The sequence below is a fragment of the Lycorma delicatula genome, chromosome 8 (genome assembly GCF_047948215.1).
Source record: "Lycorma delicatula isolate Av1 chromosome 8, ASM4794821v1, whole genome shotgun sequence".
Taxonomy (NCBI): domain Eukaryota; kingdom Metazoa; phylum Arthropoda; class Insecta; order Hemiptera; family Fulgoridae; genus Lycorma; species Lycorma delicatula.
The window spans coordinates 100,740,045-100,761,315 of record NC_134462.1 but is presented as its reverse complement, the minus strand read 5'-3'; the positions used below and the strand labels follow the sequence as shown (position 1 = coordinate 100,761,315).

General features: G+C 34.9%; 2 protein-coding genes across 9 annotated transcripts in view; one reads left to right on the top strand and one right to left on the bottom strand.

The window, feature by feature from the left end:
* The window catches only part of LOC142329167 (uncharacterized), a 503,112-nt gene that overhangs the window by 227,570 nt on the left and 254,271 nt on the right, over positions 1 to 21,271 (top strand). The window lies entirely within an intron of this gene.
* The window catches only part of LOC142329169 (uncharacterized), a 236,808-nt gene that overhangs the window by 187,498 nt on the left and 28,039 nt on the right, over positions 1 to 21,271 (bottom strand). The window contains exon 1 of one of the 5 annotated variants that reach the window (XM_075373552.1): positions 7,910 to 8,424. The exons of 3 other annotated variants lie outside the window; for them this stretch is intronic. In XM_075373552.1, the coding sequence (XP_075229667.1) occupies positions 7,910 to 8,127 (218 nt within the window). In that variant the 5' untranslated portion in view covers positions 8,128 to 8,424. Of the gene's footprint in view, positions 1 to 1,634; positions 1,838 to 7,909; positions 8,425 to 21,271 lie in introns of those variants that run through there. One more of the 5 variants, XM_075373529.1, reaches the window with a different exon arrangement.

The following is a 21,271-nucleotide window of genomic DNA, read 5'->3' as shown; positions in this document are numbered from 1 at the left end:
AATGATAAATATTTTAAATTAAGTTGTTTGTGTCTGTAAGCCGTGCATCATAATCAACCCGTATTTGTAGAACTGTCCCCGAACGTGGCTAACAGCTGTGTTGTCAGCTTTTTTTTTCATACTGGGAAAGGATAAACCGAATCATAATATTATACTTAAAATAGTCCACAAATACAATCAGTTTGATCACCCCTCTATTCTCTTTTTTCTTGTTTAGCCTCCGGTAACTACCGTTTAGATAATTCTTCAGAGGATGAATGAGGATGATATGTATGAGTGTAGTCTAGTACATTCTCAGTTCGACTATTCCTGAGATGTGTGGTTAATTGAAACCCAACCACCACCAAAGAACACCGGTATCCACGATCTAGTATTCAAATCCGTGTAAAAATAACTGGCTTTACTAGGACTTGAACGCTGTAACTCTCGACTTTCCAAATCAGCTGATTTGGGAAGACGCGTTAACCACTAGACCAACCCGATGGGTAGTCAGTTTGATCAGGAATGAATCTCCGTTACGATAAAACGAATAAGGAAATGTTTAGCGATTACAAGCGATAATATTACACACTGAGCTGGCGGTTAACCCCTGTCTCTTTCTTAACTGAACTGTCATCTGGCTTAGGAGTGTCGGGCGAGCGGGGTTGTACTATCTAACCGGTTGACGTTATCCGATTAGTTATAACATGATACATTTGTATATAAAATGCAAACGCAACAGACTAGTGGAATAGATACAGACAAGGAACAAACTTTCAGCTCGCGTATTTTACATAGGGATTAAGCTGTGTTTAGAACTACTGCTGCAGAGAAAAAAGTAATGCGATCATATCGTAATAACAAAAGCAAAAAGTTTACAACTGCTCACACGACTATTCAACGTAGCTGTTTTTTGCTGGCAAAAATTAAATTAAATTAAAATTAAATCGCATAAATTACAGTTTATTAAAAAGAAATAACCTAAGATTCTTGCAGTTAATCCAGCAAAATAGTTCTTACAATTCTTTGCACGATTAAGCAGCGTATTACTGGATTAGGTTAAAGTTGAAAAGCATTTTGTAACGCGAAATGCATTAATGAATTCGAATCGCATAGATTAACAATAAACGAAATAGTGTAATAAAATAAGACCGCTCTTAATTTTTTACCGTTATTATGAAGCGATTTATTCGGCTTCAAACTCAGAGGTAAAGTTGAAACGTAACCGATATAAAATACGATAATTCCTAATTTAAAAGAAAAAGATCCTTCGCTAAACGAATAAGAATAATAAATCATTTGTCAAAAGATAATTTGTTAACATCGCAACACGTAATAAAAACTACGATTTTGATACGCACAGTTAACATAGGCTTAATGAGTTTTTATTTAATGCTTATTCATGAATAATCTTAGTTAATGCAACTGGTGTGTACATATGTTTGAGATATACAGTTTCAAGGCTAAATAAAATAAGCTGTTAAAACAGTTATCTGACAAGATAATTTTTACTGCTAAAGAATGTTTGAAAAAACCTTCGAAATTTCAAAGGAATTGATAAAATATATATGAAACGGTTCTTAAATAATAAATATAAAATTCGTACGTTATCGTTAATCGTGTATTGTTTTTTTAAATGTTACAAAAATAATTACCTGAGTTCGTCTACTATAAGTCCGCTTGCGTTACCGGGATCGTCGTGAATAGATATGAAACGTTCAATTTCTGCGAGATAACCCAAGCATCGCGAATTCAACTGCGACATAAACGCCGGTTTTCCGACGTCTTTCTTTACCATATTTCTTCTGTTCGTACAAATCTCACAAAGGTTTAAGAAAACCATTATGTCGTTTTGCGTTATGTTTTTATAATGACGATTCAGTTCCTTGATCATTTTATCTCTACCTCGATGACCGATAGCGATGTGAGTTTCGTATAATATATCGAACAATTCGTCGCTAGCGCAATAAAATATTATATCGGGTTTCGCTTCCGTAACAGGCATGATTAATTTATCCAACCCTTGAATTTCGATGACATCGTAACGTTTAAGCAACCAATATTCGCGATTTTCTTTCCTGCGTGCCGTTTTTGCTTTTTTCACTTGGGCTATTAAACTCGACAACTTTTCGCGACCGAGTAGAGCGCTGTTGTGTTTGACGTCGCGTACGCTCATTAAAAATTCAAACCTCTCTTTCATCAATTCTTTCCTTTTGTATTCGTCCTCGTCGTAACTCATATTTACTTATAATTATCGGTCCGACACCGATTCAGACTTAAAAAAGGAATCGGGAAACGGCGTACGTAATACTCCCGACAAAAGATTCACACGGACTGTCGTGTGACGGCTATCGCAGGTGGAGTAAGATCGGTGCAACGACCTTCCCCCACTACGAAGTATAGATTTGCTTTCATACTCTGACTAGTTAGAGCGTCTATGTCCGCCGCCGTTCCCGTCATTCTGTGAAACGATCGCTTAAAAATATCACTGCCGACTTCGCATTTAATTCTTTCGGTTTCCTATTTATTAATAATATAAATACAATTTTACACTTTTATGTTATGTGTAGTTATTTATTATTTTAGGAACTAAAAGATGTACCGTTCGTTTAGAAGAGTTTATTAAGATTATATTATTTTTATAATATCGATTTAAATTTTTTAATTATTCGTTAATTTTTTTGTTTATAAAAATTATTGACCGCGCCAAATATAATTTTATAAAGTTAAAAAAATTAACAAAGATACAGAAAAATATTAATTTACATTCAAAAGTTTTACGATAAATCAAGTAAAAATTCTTTAACGATTGAATTATTTCTGGTTATTTTTACATAATAAATCAAGTACCGACATTTTAAGTTTTAGGTAATGCTACTTCTAAACAGGCTATAAATTCGATAACCGTTGGGAAATTTTTCTGGTCAGTTGGATAAGATATGTCGATTTTATCCCTAAACAAAAGAACAAAAATGTATTTGAATCCGGTTAAAAGTAACATCGGTTATTGAAACACAAAATAGGTAGTTTTTTAGTCGTATGTGGGAGGCATTTTCTAATCAAAGATGATAGTCCTGTAAAAATAATTCGCACGACTACTTTTGTCCCGTTAGAAAAGATAAATAAATAAATTTAAATATATATACGCTTATACCGTTAACTTAATGAATCGAGGGGAAAAATAAACATAAAAAAGCGATTTAACTTATTACAATCACACTCGATACTGAAGAAACCTATCTGAAGTACGAGTAATTTATTATACAAGTGGGAAGGAAATACTCAACCGATTTAGTTATAATAATATTAAGCCTTTACGGGTGTAACCGAATACAGTACGTCGATAAATTTGGTTAAGGATATATGCGTTCTACTAAGCCGGATAATTAAACCGTTACGGTTTGTTATAAACCTTGCGACTAAGATAAAGAATCGTTGCCGGGAAATAGAACGGTGGTACGGGTAATTAACATTTTCTTTCTTCAAACGTCGATCGCAGTTCAACGAATCAGAAACGTGTGAAACGTTCACAAAAACACAAGTCTACAGAATTATTAGTACAGCGGTAGACTTCGATCCAACCGACTGATTTTCTTTTTCGACGTATTAACCCGCAAAAAGTTTGATTAATTACTCGATCAAAGAAATACAAGTTAACCGCCGTATTATTCATGCGTTTTCCATATACGTCCGCTAATACTCCTTTAATGCTTTGTGCGGCATATATATTTGTGATGACAAAATTTTAGCAAACAACAACAACGAACAAATTTCTCTTTTACGGTCTGGAAGGCTGATGTAGCCACGAGGCTTAACCCACCGAGTACCCAGGCGATCGAGTTCGAGACTCAGCCAGACCGAGTTACTTTTTTACACTTTAAATATTATTCATTTATTTAATTCTACTGCTCGCCTGTGACGTCACAACATAGCGGCAACTACAACAGTTGTACATCAGTACGACCGACCTTTGAAATATTAACTAAATTAAACAAATAATTAATATTTAAAGTGTAAAAAATAATTTGGTCGGCAACCCTGTGGAATTTTTAATTTCCCTCCAACAAGACGAGTGATAAGGGAATTTCCCACAGGGGGATAAGGGAAATTCCAAGACGGCTGACTGCGACACTATCGCTACTTGTGCTGATAGGGGGTATTATTAACTCGGTATGCTTATGCTTACTTAGCCTCTAGTTTAGAGCATTTTTGGGGGTGGAGGTGCGATTTTACCAAACACCTCTTTTTCAAATATTGTTATTTTTTAATCGTTAACAAAAACGCCTAAGAAAAATATGACCTTAATTAATTACGTGAAATTTCGAAATACTGAGGGTGACCTTGCCCTACAGCCTTTGACCTTTTTAAGTTGAAAATTGAAGTTGAAAATGCTCCACATATAGAAGTAATCAGATTAAGTTTGGTCAAAATCGGTCCATTAGTTCTGGACATATGGGATTTAGAGACCAACACCGAACATACATATACGTTAGAACATTAACATCCGGAAAATTTCCATCAGGTTTTTTGGGTTCCTTAGGTGTCAAAACGTTCAAGATCCGTTGTAAACTGCATATGCCCAAATTGGACCGATTACAATGCTTTCCCAGGGTTAGCTACAGGTCTGCTATAGCGCTATCTAGACGGGAAAGTAATAACAAGAAGAAAAATTATATATATATATATATATATATACATATGAACAACTTTTATTTTAATTTTCGTTCATCCATCGACAGGATCTGACCGAATGGATGATCGTAGTTAGTTTTATGAATATGTTACATACAATTACGAGATCGAGCATTTTCCTTTCAAAAAGTCGGAATATTTTACGTCAGTTCTACGATATCTGGAGAAAAAAACTGTTTCCATGTGTACATTCGAGTTAGTCGAATTAAAATCCTAGCGATTATGAGCGAGTTGATATGTGTACCCATACGAGCCTACCGGGCTAGTCTAATGGTAAACTCTCATCGCAAATCAGCTGATTTCGAAGTCGAGAGTTCTAAGGTTCAAATCCTAGTAAAGGTAGTATTATGAGGATTTGAATACTAGATGGTGGATACCGGTGTTCTCTGGTGGTTGGGTTTCAATTAACCACGCTTTTCAGGAACGGTCGACCTGAGACTGTACAAGACTACACTTCATTCATATTCAAACATATCATCGTCATTCATCCTCTTAAGTAATACCTTACGACGGTTCCGGAGGCTAAATAGAAAAAGCAAAAGATACGACCCATACGGGACCTACATTTCGAGGTAATACATTGATTACATACATTAAGAAACCGTTTTAGAAAATATTTATCTTAGCTTTCAATAATGTTGTACCTTGTTTAATAAAAAAAAAAAACAAATAATAAACGAGTAATCAAACTTTTCACGACTGTGAAGTACTTTGTGATCATAATCGGTAAAGTTGATAGAAAGGTACATTATTTCTTTTATGGGTGTTTGATAAGAAAAAAAAATTGCTAGTCACTATAAACTATAGTAAACCAAATGGAACAGTTCGGAGGAGTGATCTAATTACATGAGTCTGCGACGGGTCGGTCGTTATTTTTTGTAGTAAATACGTCTCCATGGACGGATTGTCCATCGATATCAAGGGTATAAATAAATCTTTCGGTCTTAGCATCCTCGGCTTGAATCCGACCATGTGTCAAGCCAAAACCCACCGTACGACCGTGAGGAATCGGGCGTAACCGAAAAGGTGTAGGGTAATTAAAGAAGGGCGGATTGTAGGTCCTTTATCGGCCATCTGGGTACAGGCATCACCTCGCTTATAATCGTTCGGGCGATCGCATCGTAACTTTACGAATTTACTAATAACTATTGAGAATGTCTACGGGATAGAGTTAATTCTAAGAATTTTGTTAAAGTTGAAAAGGGATTAAACGAATTAATATATGTTGGGTTACGACCGTATAATTAATTTGTATCGTAGCTACTTAGCATTACGCTTTGTCTTGTGTTTACTTATACGCTGTGGAAAATATTCTTTTTTTAGAGGCGTACAGTCATAACGATTAAAAATATTACCGTCTATAATCATTTATGAAAATCCCTTTCCAGAAACGTTAAAAGAAAGATTCACGAGAAAAAGAGATTATTATTGGACACACAATTATTGACACAGTTTGGACACACTGTTATTGGTGTGTTTAGGTATGTTATCCAAGGTTACCCCAGGCCTTGAAAGTCTGAACCCACCGAGTTGGTCTAGTGGTGAACGCGTCTTCCCAAAACAGCTGATTTGGAAGTCGAGAGTTCCACCGTTCACGTCCTAGTAAAGCCAGTTATTTTTACACGGATTTGAATACTAGATCGTGGATACCGGTATTCTTTGGTGGTTGGGTTTCAATTAACCACACATCTCAGGAACGGTCGAACTGAGAATGTACAAGACTACACTTAATTTATACTCATACATATCATCCTCTGAAGTATTATCTGAACGGTAGTTACCGGAGGCTAAACAGGAAAAAGAAAGAAAGGCCTTGAAAGTCGAGAAATTTCATTTAGTGAGGAAAGGTTTTCAAAAACCACCATAAGTCAGGGAAATCAATTGAAATATGTAAAATGTCAGGGAAAACTTGGAAGATTTTATCTAAGCAGAAAAATTACTAATTTATTTCTGTTGTTTTTTTATTAGATGTTTACAGGAGTTAAACGTTAGCAATATATATATATTACTAGCGTGATGCTACAAATTAAAGAGATCCCCTCCCTGGTTAAAAAAATCCATTAAATTAATCAAATCTTATTGAAATCTCATGGAATTGGACAATGTTCTAGCAAAATCCTATTCAATGATTTTTCATTGAATAGGCTGCATTCAACAAGTTTGTTCTATGGACAAGCGATTAAATCCAACTAAACCTTATTCAAATTAGATAAAGTTTTAGCCAGATCCCATTGAAATGAAATCGATTGGATTTAATGGATTTTTTAAGCAGGGCTGCAAATTTCAAATGCATATACAACAATTTGCACGATGAAGAAGTATTCATGCTGGTAATACATACTCTATGTTATGGTTGTGCGATTTCTCGAAATTTTCAAGTCGAGTTTAGTATTTTAGAATCGAGAAGAGTATTTAAAAAAAATATATTTTTACTGAGAAATATTTTAAGGCTCTTGTATTCTCCATCCCCAGTTATTTTTGTGAAAAGATTTCACTGTGAAGTACATATTTTATAACACCGAGATGAATTTTGTATCGATAATATTGGAAAATATTACCACTAGTCTGAATTTCCGAGTTGAAAATTCGTAATAAATTACTAGCTATTTTGAAGGTTGTTTGGAAAAATATCGTTAGCCTTAACGATAAGGCTAACCGTAATTTATACTATGGCTATTTTAGAGTCGGGGAAAATTGTGAAAATAGTCAGAGAAATACAGGGAAAAATCACTTTCAAAATTTTGAGGGTACCATTGTTATATTCTCATCTATCGATATCCAAGCCGTATTAAATAATGTTTTTTTTTTAGTTATTACATACACTGCGTTGTTAATAGACCCGTAGAAAAATGGTTATGACACTACTGCCTCTACTGTCCTAGAAGAGAGAGAAATCGCACACGAGGTGAATTCAAGAGAATTACCAAAAATATTTCAAATATAAATGACCTTTAATATACGAATACGTGCATTTAAAATAATTTAAGTTAACCAGTGGATGCCGGTTAACTCACGGAATTTAAATTTTCTAGCTTTTGTAGACATTCATTCGCACACTGGTGCGTGCAAGTTACGAGCGAGCGATAGCTATATACATCCGATTATTGTATCGGTGCACATGTTTCATCACGGTTGCATTCAACAGACTTTTTTTGGCGATATTTAATCTTATCCGTTAATTAGAAGTTTTACAAATAGATTTATTTTTATATCTAATAAGTAAATTTGAACCACTTACTTTTTTCTTGAAAGATAATCTGCGTTAGGATTTATTGAAAAACCTAAGTACTGTAACGTATTTAACGCTTGAATATGTTTTCTTCTAAGATGATCCAATAAATTTGTGGTATTGTTTTGGCATTTAAAAAGTTTGTTACATATGTTACACAGAGCTTCATTTCTGGATTTTTTAATGTAATAATTCCATACTAACGATTTCAATTTGCGTGTAGTCATTTTATTATCGGTTAATAAATTTACTTTTAAAAAATTAAATAAAATACGTTGTGTAAAAGATTAATATTTTACCAAACGATTTAAAAATAATATACGTAATTAATTAATAAAAATATCGAATACTCCTTGCAATTTCTTCGATCAAATATTATATTTGATATTGTACAACCGTCAATCACCGTTTTAAGCTGCTGGCAAACGCTTTATTCGCCGTATACGGTAGTTATAACGTGTATACGCGTGCGCGAACCGTACGAGGTGCTTCGGTACGTTTCACACTACGACACTACTGTTCTTCTATTCATTTCGAATGATTCGATCGTTCTTACCATTCGATAGTCTCGTACGGACGCGACCCCACCACTCGCTCCGAACAAGTTACTGCGCAGAAACACGAAACGGGAAAATCCAATTTAACTTCGTTGCAGTACGAGTGTATTCCTTATTTTGTCATGATCGTCGCCCGTTGAGATGTTTCTTTTATATATTTTTAAAATTATTGTTTAGCTAATTCTCTTTTATTCATTAATAAACAATCACAACATACTCATGATTATTATTCTACATTATTTGTTCGCTTAGGTATTTAATAGTTTCTCGATTTTCAATTTATTAACTTAATCGCCTTACTAGATTCACATTAATGTCTTTCCTGATCTTATTTACTTTTTTTCTCGCTGCTTATAGTGTTCCTATTAATAATAACCCTTCTTTTGCTATTATATTTTCTCTTTTGCCTACACAATTATTATTTTAGCCGTAATTTTTTGTTAAAATCTGTTCGAAAATGTTTATACTTACTCGTATACTGACGACTTTGAATAGAACAACTTAACTATTTGTGCCGAATAAGATTTGAAATTCTAGCGTATGTATGTAGTGAAGAGTTACTCTTCATCCCGGTTAATATATTCAATTTTTTGTGGAATTAAGAAAAATGCTAATATAACATTAGGCGTATTTGTCATTTGTTGTACCGCTTTTCCCGTAACTTAATTTTTTTTACTTACTGAAGGCGATATGCCATGTATGTAAACGATTAACATCAATGGAATTTTAAAAAAATTAGCCGCAGTTTTTTATTTATAATTTATTTGAAACTATCAAACAAAATGCAACAAAGATTTTAATTTAAGAAAACCGATTTAGGAATTATTGTAGCGGCCAAAAAAAAAATGGTAATGTCCAGCATAATTTGCAAAAACGAATCCGGTCTCTTGATTTTTTATTTCCGTAAAATATTTACAAAGTGGATACAGTATTGTTTTAAACATACAAGCAGAGATTGTTTTAAAAAAAAAAAAAATTATTCTTCGGAAATGGATTTATACTAAAGTAGATATTTTAACCATTCTGCTAGATAAAGATGATTTTTTTTGACGTCAAGTATTGCCTGAATTACTCTTCGCGTAATTCGAACTAAAATGAAAAACGAAGTCGATAAAAATTAAATTAAATTCGGATTTCAATACGATACAGATATTTAACTCAAATTTAATGTCGTGTCAGAAACGTCGTTTCAGAAGCGACTCGGGTATCTCTACAGAATCATACTAGAGTAGCTTTTATAATAACAGTCGGTCTACTGCTAGCGGCTATCTGTTTAAACAGGGGGGGGAGGGTAACAGTTAAATTTTACGGTATTTCAGTGATGATAATTTACATGTTTATTTATTAATTTTCTTTGTTCATTTGCAGTGTAACATTCAAAATCCAGGCGGTATCTGTTTTAAAACGGGCATATTTGGATTTTTTCTATACGAATGCTAATTTTTGCTTTAATGCCTCTCCATGTATCATCATAAATGATTATTTCGTTGTGCGCCAGTTGGAAAAGGCAATATATGATGTTATATATATATATATATAAAACCTACCTTCAAATGTAGTCTTATTAGGAACCGATCTCTCCGGCTATGTACGAAGAAAAGAACCACATCGTGGATGGCGTATCGCCTTGTGAATAAATCGTCCTTATCCGGAAAACAAACTGAAAATACTATTCACGTCGTTATGGCTGGCGGCACGATCATCAAATGTCAAATAAATCGACTCAGAGTATTAACCGAGAGTGTTGAACGTTAGCATTTCCTACTTAACGCTGCACCGATCAACGGTTTCGCTTTATATGGAACACCATTCACCTAGATTTAATCTCGAAAAGTCGAACGAAGTAAATTTAACAAAATAAATGAGCCCATACTTAACCGTTCGGAATTAACGTTAAAATTTAATCAAGTCCCGCTATTACTTATCCCTCTATTACAGAAGTCTTTTGCATTTTTTATTAGAAAACGACTGTTTTAATCTCAGTTATTGTGGAATAAGTTGTGTCGGATTACATCTCCTATATCGTCTTGGAAGTAATCGGTCGGAGTGGTCTGCACCTTGATCTCACTAGATTAACACACGAATTGCTCGTGTCATCCGGTGACGCTCTAGTATGTCTCTCGGACGATCGCCGTAGTGCAACCTTGCGTCGCATTTTATCGATTTTGTACGTTACGCATGATCATCGGATTAAACTAGCCCTCAGAATCGGCCATATTGTAGATTATTTGGCCCGAATCGAAAGCTTTCAGATTCTTAATTCGGTTAGAGTTTTATCCCCATTTTAAACTATTCTCTACTCCTTTTCATTTTTCAAAGGACCCCTCCGGAAAACACGCCTCCCTTAATTGGTTGCGATTCGAATATGTAATTTATTATTTTATTTTTTATGGCTGTGTTCAATGCGATTTATTTTTTATTGTCGGCGAGGTCCCTTTCGGACCTCGCCGACATTTGCTTGTCGTACGTTCAGTATACTTAACGAAGTTAAGTGAACTCATCCCCATCCCCTACGTTATTAATTATATATGAAGGTCGTGTTATTTAGCCTATCCTCAAAATGTTATTAATTTTTCATAATTTGAAACAGATCGATGTCCTAATGTACTCATTTTACCCAAGCGATAAAAATGTATCTGGTTGTTCACTTTAAAATAAATATCTGCAATGGACAACGATATGAGGATCTATACTGCGGTTAAATTTTCGGGCCGCCTCTCGACACGATCGTTGCATTCATATTGCATAGAGTAATCGTAATTGGTTTTTTTTTTTTTTTAAGCGGATTTTCTTTCTATTTTGACTTCCGTTTATCGAGCGAGGTCATTTGTTACCCCCTCTGACCCCCATTTATCTAATAACATTTTTATCTCTAAGTAAAAGATAAATACAACAAATACAGAATCAACATGTTACAGATATGATGAAGCAACTAGTCGTCTGTCAGGTTGAGTTCTTATATTTAATTATTCTACGACAAACAAAACCAAGATAAGATAATGATATCAAAAATAATCGCTAAGTAATATATAATCTAATTCCCAGCAGTATACAAAAATTCTATCGCTATTAACGGCTTGATAAAATAAAACGAAAACGATAATCAGTACACCGGGTACAAAATTTCCACGAATCCCTATCCGATTCGCGAATGTAAATTCGCTTAATGTACAGCGATTCGCTTAATGATCGCTGTAGTTTGATTATGATCTTGCATTGAAATTATAAGTACACGTAATTAGGGGTGGCTGCGACAAATAAAATAACTTTTTAATAAAAAAAACCTTAACAGAACCTCTAATTCATCAAACATACAACAACCACAAAATTGTACCTCGTAGTGTTACCAGCGACCTCGTTACCTCTTCAGAAACTTCCCGCTTGCTTTTCACCGGTATTTCATTATTTAGTACAGTCAATTTGTCCTTACCTACCGATCGATGAATTCCGCCCGTCCAAAGTATTCACATTGAAATCTGCATTGTCAGCCACCCATTGAGAAAATCCTGTAGATAAAACTGTAAGCTGCTTTCTGGAAATGCAAGAAGCTTCCAAGAGTCGAATTTCTGAATAGGAGCACGACAAACCAATCGCAGCTAAGGTATCGACAAGAAGTCTGGATGCAAATTTTTTCTTTAGAAAACATCCAACACCAAGAAGAACTTTAGAGAGAAAACATCTTGGACGAGCAGCTTTTATAATACTATGTCCGATGGTAGTCAATGTGTTCTGCAAAGAGGCGCGACTAGTTTTTCTTTTACCAGGAAGTATGATCCTTTCAAGTAAAATTCTTAAACTACAGGGAACGTCTTCTTCAGCACCTTCCATAAAGCTTGTACTCGCTGAATACTCATCCGTCGGGTAGCGCTTGGAACAAATTTCTTCTCTGATAATATCGGCTGCTTTGCGAAGGACTTTCAGGTCTTCGACTTCTATACCGTTGAAACTACTATTTAACTCTTCTGACAGAATTTGTTTTAGTTTAGATTTGAAACAAAATACGGTTCCCGTGCCTTTTACAATGTAAACTGTCATTTTATCGCCGTATTTTTTAACAAGTCTGCTCATGATCGTAGCCGGAGCAGGACGATTTTCTGGAGGAATTTGATCAGCGAGAGCCTTTACTGAGAATTGACGAGTATCGCAATGTTCTTCAACGTAATCGTAAACGTATTCCATGGCATCATCAACACTCTTACTGATCCGCCATGTAGGTTTTGTACTTCCTGGATTTTTTCTTCGAAATTGCGTCACACACTTCAGATGGTAGCGAGCTCCAGCCTGTACTAAATCTACGTCTTCTATCTTGGACTTAATTTCCAAACTTCGAGGATCCTCACGACAGAATAACATCTTTGTAAGTTCATTTCTAACGTAAGATCCTGTTACCGTACGAAGAGGTTTCGATGAGTCTCCTTTTTTCTCGCAAATTAAACAAACTTCGGTATTAAAAACCGTTACGTCCGGTTCAGATTGAGATGACGGGCCGGGTTGGATAACATCATTTCCCCTTTCATCTAGTCGACTGCTGAAAAAAATGATTTTATCGTCAATGAACAAATATTTATAAACAATTTTAAGCGACGAATAAAGATCGATTTTTACTCATCGCCTTAAATATCAATATTTCAGAAATCGTATTATAATAAAGTAAGTAAAGTTTACAAATAATAGGTAATGAAATCAAGACTCATTTGTCATCCGATCGTAAAAATAGTGTTAATGCAAATTTTAAGGGATTATAATTATCATTCGACTGTTGCACAGTTTAATAACATGAAGAATTGATCCACAAAACAGGGAAAAAATATCAATAACTCTTAAAAGTTTCATTGCCTTCGCCGGGGGGGGGGGGGGGGAACAAATGTGTCTGTGATAACTAATTGCTGTTTATTAAGTAAAGTGACTGATTAATTTGAAGCAATCATAAGTTTCATGAAGACGACAAGAAGAAATATTATTAGAAACTTTATTCTTTCGAAAAATACGAGGTGCGACAATAAAGTAATGAGACTGATGTGAAAAAAAATGTTGCTTACCGTTTTAGTCATGTTTAGTGTTGTCTCCTTCAAAGTAGTTCCTCTCTGATTGTACACACTTATTCCAGCGCTTCTGCCATTGATGGTAACATTTCTGGAACTCATCTTCTGTAATATCCTCCAAGACCCTCGTCACAGCTTTTTGGACATCTTGTGTAGTTTGAAAATGGTGTCCCTTGACCGCCATTTTGACTCTTGGAAATAGAAAAAAGTCGCACGGAGCGATATCTGGTGAATAAGGTGGCTGTGGTAGTACTGAAATTTGTTTTGAGGTTAAAAATCGCTGTATTGACAGAGCAGTATGGGATGGCGCATTATCGTGATGCAGAATCCAGTTATCAGCAATGTTGGCACGGACACGAAGAACTCGTTTACGAAGTCTTTCTAAAATTTCTTTGTAGAAATATCGGTTAACTGTTTGTCCAGGAGGCACCCGCTCTTTATGAACAATTCCCTTCGAATCGAAGAAGCACACAAGCATGCATTTCACTTTTGACTTTGACATGCGAGCTTTTTTTGGTCTGGGTGATCCCTTTGAGCACCATTGCGAACTTTGGCGTTTTGTCTCTGGATCGTATTGAAAAAACCAATCTTCATCACCAGTGATAACACGGCTCAACAAATCTGGATCGATTTCCGTTTGCTCTAACAGATCGGCTGCCACATTTTTCCGTGTTTCTCGCTGTTGTGTGAGATTTTTGGGGACCATTTTTGCACAAATCTTTCTCATACCAAGATCTTCAGTTAATATTAGACGAACCGTTTCTCGATCGATGTTGAGTTCTTCTGCGATCATTTACACGGATAATCTTCGAACAGATCGTACGATTTCACGCACCCTGGTCAAGTTGACATCTGTCCGTGAGGTTGATGGTCGTCCACTGCGGTCTTCATCTTCAACATTCGTTCTGCCTTCACTAAAAATTTTATGCCACCGAAAAACTTGAGCTCTTGACATAACCTCCTCTCCAAAAGCCTTCTGAAGCTTACTGTAAGTTGTTGTCGTGTTTTCACCCGATTTAACGCAAAAAGAAATGGCATACCGTTGCGCAATATTTTGCGGTTTCATTTCTGTGACGAGAGACACAAACACGTGTTCACTTATTACAGCACATTTCATGACTGAGCTGTTGCATCAATGTGCCGCTTGGACTAGAAATAGCTTATAGACCAAGGTCAAAGATGGTGTGCTTACGCAAGCTGCAGGGTTGCCACATCTTGCAAAGAAAAATCAGTCTCATTACTTTATTGTCGCACCTCGTACAGTGCAAATAAATATCTCATATCTTTATTACTATATTTTCAATTTATATCTTAAAATCTATCATTTTTTATATATATTCATTTATATTTTTATAACGATGTAGTTATTCATTTTGAGGACGATTCATTCAGCTTCTAAATGCCTGATGAATCATGTTCAATTTTAAAATATTTTGGATGTTACATGTAAAATATATTGACAGTTGAATAATAGTCATAAGAGTTTGATAATTTTGTTTCATAAAATGTAAATGTCATATGTCGTTTTACAAAATAAAATAAAAATTGATGTAGATAAACAATGTTTTTAGAGCACAATATTTATAGTTTTTAAATTAATTTTTTCTCTACAAATATTACTATGTTTTTTTAATTTTTCAATTTTTTTACGAAATTATAAAAAATAATAAAACAAAGACAAATTTTCTTAACATTTATTTTTTTATCTGCTTGTTAATGATGAATAATGTTAATAATAAGTATTTGAACTAATGTAGTGTTCTTGAATAACAAATGACATGGCGTTATTTTGTCAAAAATTAATTATACATGAGCTTTTCTAAATAATTATTAAATATACATTTTGTGAAACGTAATTTTTAAACTTAATCAGACCTAAACTTAAAACATTTTTATATTTCATCTTTGCACTTATTTGACACTACGAATCACAATAATTAGGGTAATTTACGGTGTAAGTAAAGTCTTAATTTTGTTCGATTATAATTGTTATCAAAATATGTTTTTAAAGAGGTTGTCACTTCAAAATTAATATTTTCGTAATTTACATGTGTATTAATGGTTCCGAATAAAAAAAAATTAATTATAATTGTATGTGCAATTTTTCATTAAAAAATGAATTATTTATTACAAAAAAAATCTCAATTTTAGAAACATTCAGTATTTTATTCCTGTATACCAAAATATGTTTACTTATACATATTAAGACATATTCCTAGCCGCCCGGCGGAATATTGTAAATTTTTTTCATCGAAGGCAATAATAAAATAAAAATTTCTCCAATAATGTCAGTGCAATGATTAAAAGAATAACTTTTAAGAAATAAATACCTTTTCAAGTCTTCTGCTAATTTTCTTTTGCCGGCAACCGCAGCAGAACGATCATGGACATAACTCGTATAACATTTTCCGTGAACGTCGATTGGAATGCTTTCATTTCGAAGCGACGCTTCGTTTTTAAAATCACGTCTAATTGTGCATGCTTTTATTAATGAGCACCGAGCTTTCGTACCCGGGGTACGCTTATCATCCACAACACTTTTTTGACAAATAAAGCAGACACTCATTTTACCAGAGCAAAGATTATATGCCTATACTCTCCAAAACTCGCATACGTACTGAAAAATAGACGCTTCTTATTGACCTGTGAATCGGGCACGAGTTCGAAACCGGTCTAGTAGTTGAATAATAGAACAATGCCGATCTCCTCGGCTACAGTAACAATAGGACCGCTGTGTTGCCATTGTACCGCTATAACTCTGGAATGCTAAGTCGTACAAGAAAATTGTTTGAATAAAACTTTTCCAAATGCAATACAGACGAAAAACAATTTTTCCGGTGAAAAAACCGAAAAACACGTTTTTTACAACTTCAGCGTCACCTAGTATTTCAATTTCAAATTATACGGCATAACTTCAAAGACATTAATTGTAGAGGAGAATGTCCTCTACATTTTTTATTTGAAAAACTTTTCTAAAATGCATAGATTCAGAGAAAAACGCATTTCAAAAACTTTTTGAGTTTTTCAAAAATCTATGGGAGGGGCATGTTACAAATCTGGAGTTAAGCTTCCCTCATCACCCCTAACGGGTGGACAAAAGATCAATCGGTAGGTAAGGATTTTCAAATACAGCCTATTTTGATTACAAATTGCCTGTACTAATTAGCAAAAAAACTGTTCCGTATAAACGATATTTAGCTATCGATTACCGTTCCCTGATGTGCTCCACAAAGGACAGCTAAGAAGTGTAAGTAACGACGTATTATTTTTACTTCATTTCTCAAACACGGTACCGCTGATATGCTAAATGAATAAATTAAAATTAATATAATCCACCTTACCGGCCTGTTGATATGTACTCTAGATCTTTCGGCTTACTTGGAAGCCATCATCAGGAGTTAAAATTAATACGTTTTAAGTCGGAAGTTTAAAAAATAATAATTAAAATTTAAAAACGGTCATAACTCTCCTGATCCTACTACTATACTCTGTCTACTATGATTTTTTAAACTTCTTGCTTTAAACGTATTAATTTTAACTCTTGAAGATGGCTTCCAAGTTAAGCCGAAAGATCTAGAGTACATACCAACGTATTGGTAAGGTGGATTATATTAATTTTAATTTATTGACCACCTCGATTTGTTCATTTTCCCAAAACACCTTGACGTCTCGCTCAGGAGAGATGTTCGGCGACCACCTCTCCTGAAAACTATTTTCTTTATTTTCTTCATATTAGTTATTAATCTCCACCGCTCACAGTATTCTTCTACATTATTAATCATTACTCGGAGTATTCTTGGCGAGGACACCACCAGCTTCAAAGCATCGGCATACAACAGTCCTTTAATATTTTAATCAGATCCGGACATCCTCACCGATGCGATGCATCACATTATTGATAAACAATGAGAAAAAAACGGGTGACAATAAGCATCCCTGTTAAATCTGTTAAGCCGTTAAATCTATTAAATCCTCAGAACACCACATAAACGCACGCGTATTTTTATAACTCTTCAATAACCTTACAAATCTCGTTAAGTCAAACCCGTTACATATAATTTACATAATAGCGCCGATCTATCGATGCTATCGACAGCGGTCTTAAAGTCGACAAACAGCATTTCTAAGTTTAAAATTAATTAAAATATACAGATTAAAAATATTGTCCTATAGTAGAATAGTTTTTTCTAAAACCAGCTTGCGACTCGTTTAAAATATTATTGTCTCCATCTCATCTTATTAGGATGTGTAATAAAATACCAGAAAATAATTTTGCTGCCATATTAATAAAAGAAATACCTCTATTATTCTTAACATCCGATAGGCCTCTTTTTTACATGAATCGGAATATAATTCCTTCCGAAAAAACTAGTGGGAAGTTAACCGGTCTCTAAAATATCTATATAAATAAAAATGTAAATGTTCGTTTGTTTAAAATCTCCGAAAGTTCTTCACCGATCTTTGTGAAATTTTGATACAACGTTGCATTCGAATACGCGCGTGTTTTTATATAGCTACTATTTATATACCTAAGGTATCACACCTGTGTAAATACATGTTTTTATTCTTCTTGAAAAACAGCGCTATCTGTTGGTCGTAAAAGCAAAACACGCTATACTAAATATTTTATGATTCCGTTTCAATGTTTCCGATATGTGTGTCCGCTATAGACTAAAAAACTACTTGACTGATTTACTTGCGGGGAAAAAGAAAGGAAAAAATCTAAATAGTAAAAGGGAAGAAGGAGAAATCGGAAAAAATAAAAAAGGGGAAAACGGGAAAAGGAGGAAAAATAAAAAGGGAACGGGGGAAAAAAAGAAACGGGAGAAGGAAATGGGAAATGAAGAAAAGGAAAGGGTAAAAGAGAAAGCTTAAACTTTGTGAAGTTCCGTAATGTTCATTTTGTTAATGTTTTATCAAGCTTTCAATTGTGTTCATTTAATCTATATATATATATATATATATATATAGCAATAGCGAAGCGTTACCGGGTCTGCTAGTTATTAATAAATTTAACCGATATTTTACCGAAATCCTTTGGTACCGTTTGTAAAATTCAAAGGGTGCCCGGGGCTTTTATTTTTTTTTGCTTTCTGCAAAACCGCATTTAATTCTACCTCATCTATTGAAGGATCCTAATCTTCGTCCGTCCTAAACAATAACGCATATGGAAGTGGAACCGCCCCTCTTCCCGCGGATAGTAAACTATGGAAATTTTGCTCCCATTCGTTTTCTGTAATTTCTCCGCACATTTAAATTCCATCTTTTTAAACAATTTAACCGTTTTTTCAAACGGCCCTTGAATCCTGAACTCTTAGAAATGTTTTCCTTACCCCTTAAAAATGTCAGATTTCTTTTCAATACGGAGACTGATATAATTGTTTCTTTCTTCCAAATAAATAAGGCGCGTTCGCTCAGTATTTATGGTCTATATAAATATAAACAAGCAAAACATTTTTCCCGTGCCTTAAGGCATTCCCAATCAATTATTTTTGCTTCCCGGGTACTTAATATTTCTCCTATTTAACAGATTTCCCCCGGCCGCCTCATAAACCGTACCCAAATTTTTTCCCCTATCCTGATCACTTCCCCCAGAAAAAGCCGGGTTCCGTGTCAAATTTTCCATCGCATGGTTGTACATTACCGGTTTAATCGCAGATCACCTCAGATTCGGTACTGGAGATAACAAATAATTATCGTTTGTAATCGATCGCTGCCATTGTACTCTCTCCTCGATAGGCGATTGATCCCAGAAATCCGCGGAAGTAACTTGAAAATCGTTAACAGTACTTAACAATTTTGTCGATATAATCTCCCATTCATCACACACACAGATCAAATCTCTCACACAATTCAATCGCTTTACGCCCCTTAGCATTAAGTACCTCATCTTTCAAACCGCATTGAAATTCCATTTATTCTCTATTATTTCAACTGTCGATATTCTATTATTTAAATCCCCTAACAGTACAACATAAAAGTATTCGTCAATATTTTTCACAAAGTTCCTTCCGTATTCTTCCAAAAATCATCCTCCTCACGTCCCGTTACTACTTAAGTAAACAGGTACTACGTAAATACAGATATCATTATCCCACTTCACTGTCATAGCTGCCCCCCTCATTGAATGAAAACATTACAAAACCGCAAATTAGATTTATAGTCTTGTATAATTCCACCTTTAGCCCTTCCATAACCCGAGCTTCTAACCGTTGGAACCGATATTTGTTTATACTCCTGAAACAAGATTTTCATCGCTCAGCTTTCTCATCTTCCACCGGAGTCTCATTCAAACATACAATATCACACTTCTTTATAAAAGACAAAAAACCATGCGACCGTAACTTACCGCTAAATCCCGCTACCTTCTACCCTAAACCTTTTAGCACTTATCCCTCTCACTTTCCTTACAAACAACTTCACACTATTGAACATCCCGGATTAGCCCATTAATTCTTGTTGTGACTTATCTTACAAGATGTTTAATATTAAAAGTGTCTCAAAATCACACGACAGTCCGCATCAAATTTAATTTTCAGTCCTTTAAGTATTAAGTTATTACAGCGTGCCCGGTCTTCGAAATTGTCAGGCGACTTAAATTTTGGCGTTTTCCTTTCCAAAATCAGCACTTCTTCCTTCTACGATGTACTTTCCTCATTAGGTCGCGAATCGCAACCTACATACCCAAAATATGTTCTTTGGATGCCAGCTTGAAGGAGATCCTCATTTTCAGATCCAGAGATTCGTTTTGCTGCTGGTCTTCCCCGTCAGGCGAATTAAATGCGCGATCTCGTTTTCTTCCTCAAAACTGCGGCGTTACAAATTCATCCGTAATTTAAACAAATCGATGCAAGGAGGCGCTGACAACCCGAAACAAAGTTAAAAATGTTTTTAAATAATATAAAAATTACGATTATTAAAAATAACACTGATTTTTAAAACGATTCAAAGCTATAACAGTTTAGCGGGTTTCCCAAAGTTTTGAGATCACGGCTTCCCAGCGCCATCGTGCACGCACGATGTTTTGTGTACACTTTACGTTAAATTCGCAAACAGAAAAACCGCATCGAGAATATTATCTTCAAATCGGATTAAGGAATACGTTTATTTTAGGTGCCGTGCCTCCTTCCCGAATGTTGTGGAACGGTCACGGCCAAAACCGATCGGCTGCGTTATCGGAAGGCGCGTACCTGTTTCGAAACGTGTTTAATTCCAAAATTGAAAGCGTCTGCTGTGCGAGAGTGTGTAATCGCCATAGCGTGGAATTACCGTATCTGTTGCTGTTCGTTACGACCGACTTATATAATCGAAACATCTATTTTTATTATTATTATTATTATTTTAATAATAAACTATACGTTACCCACTTAGATATCGCCGTCGATGAGAAGACGTTTTGAAGAATGCGAAAAATTCCAAGCCTGATAAGGATTCGAAATTAGGATGTCCCGAATTAAAGGCATCGCTCCGCCGCGGAGGTCGACATGCAAAACACAAGACAGAGATGTGCTAAATACTGAATTCAGGACGCAAAATTTAACCGGATGTGAAAAAAATTGCCGTTTACCCGGATCCAACTCTAATTCAAAATTTCCTAGACGTATCAAATTGTTACGTATAATAAATAATAGTTGACGTCGGTGCCGCGATGCCCCGACTAGGAATGTAAGTTCTACACCATAATCGATGCCGACCTTCGTGGCGGAACGGAAGGATGTCTACCTTTTATTCGTAAGGTGGGTTCGGATAAAGGTCAGACTTGGTATTTTTCT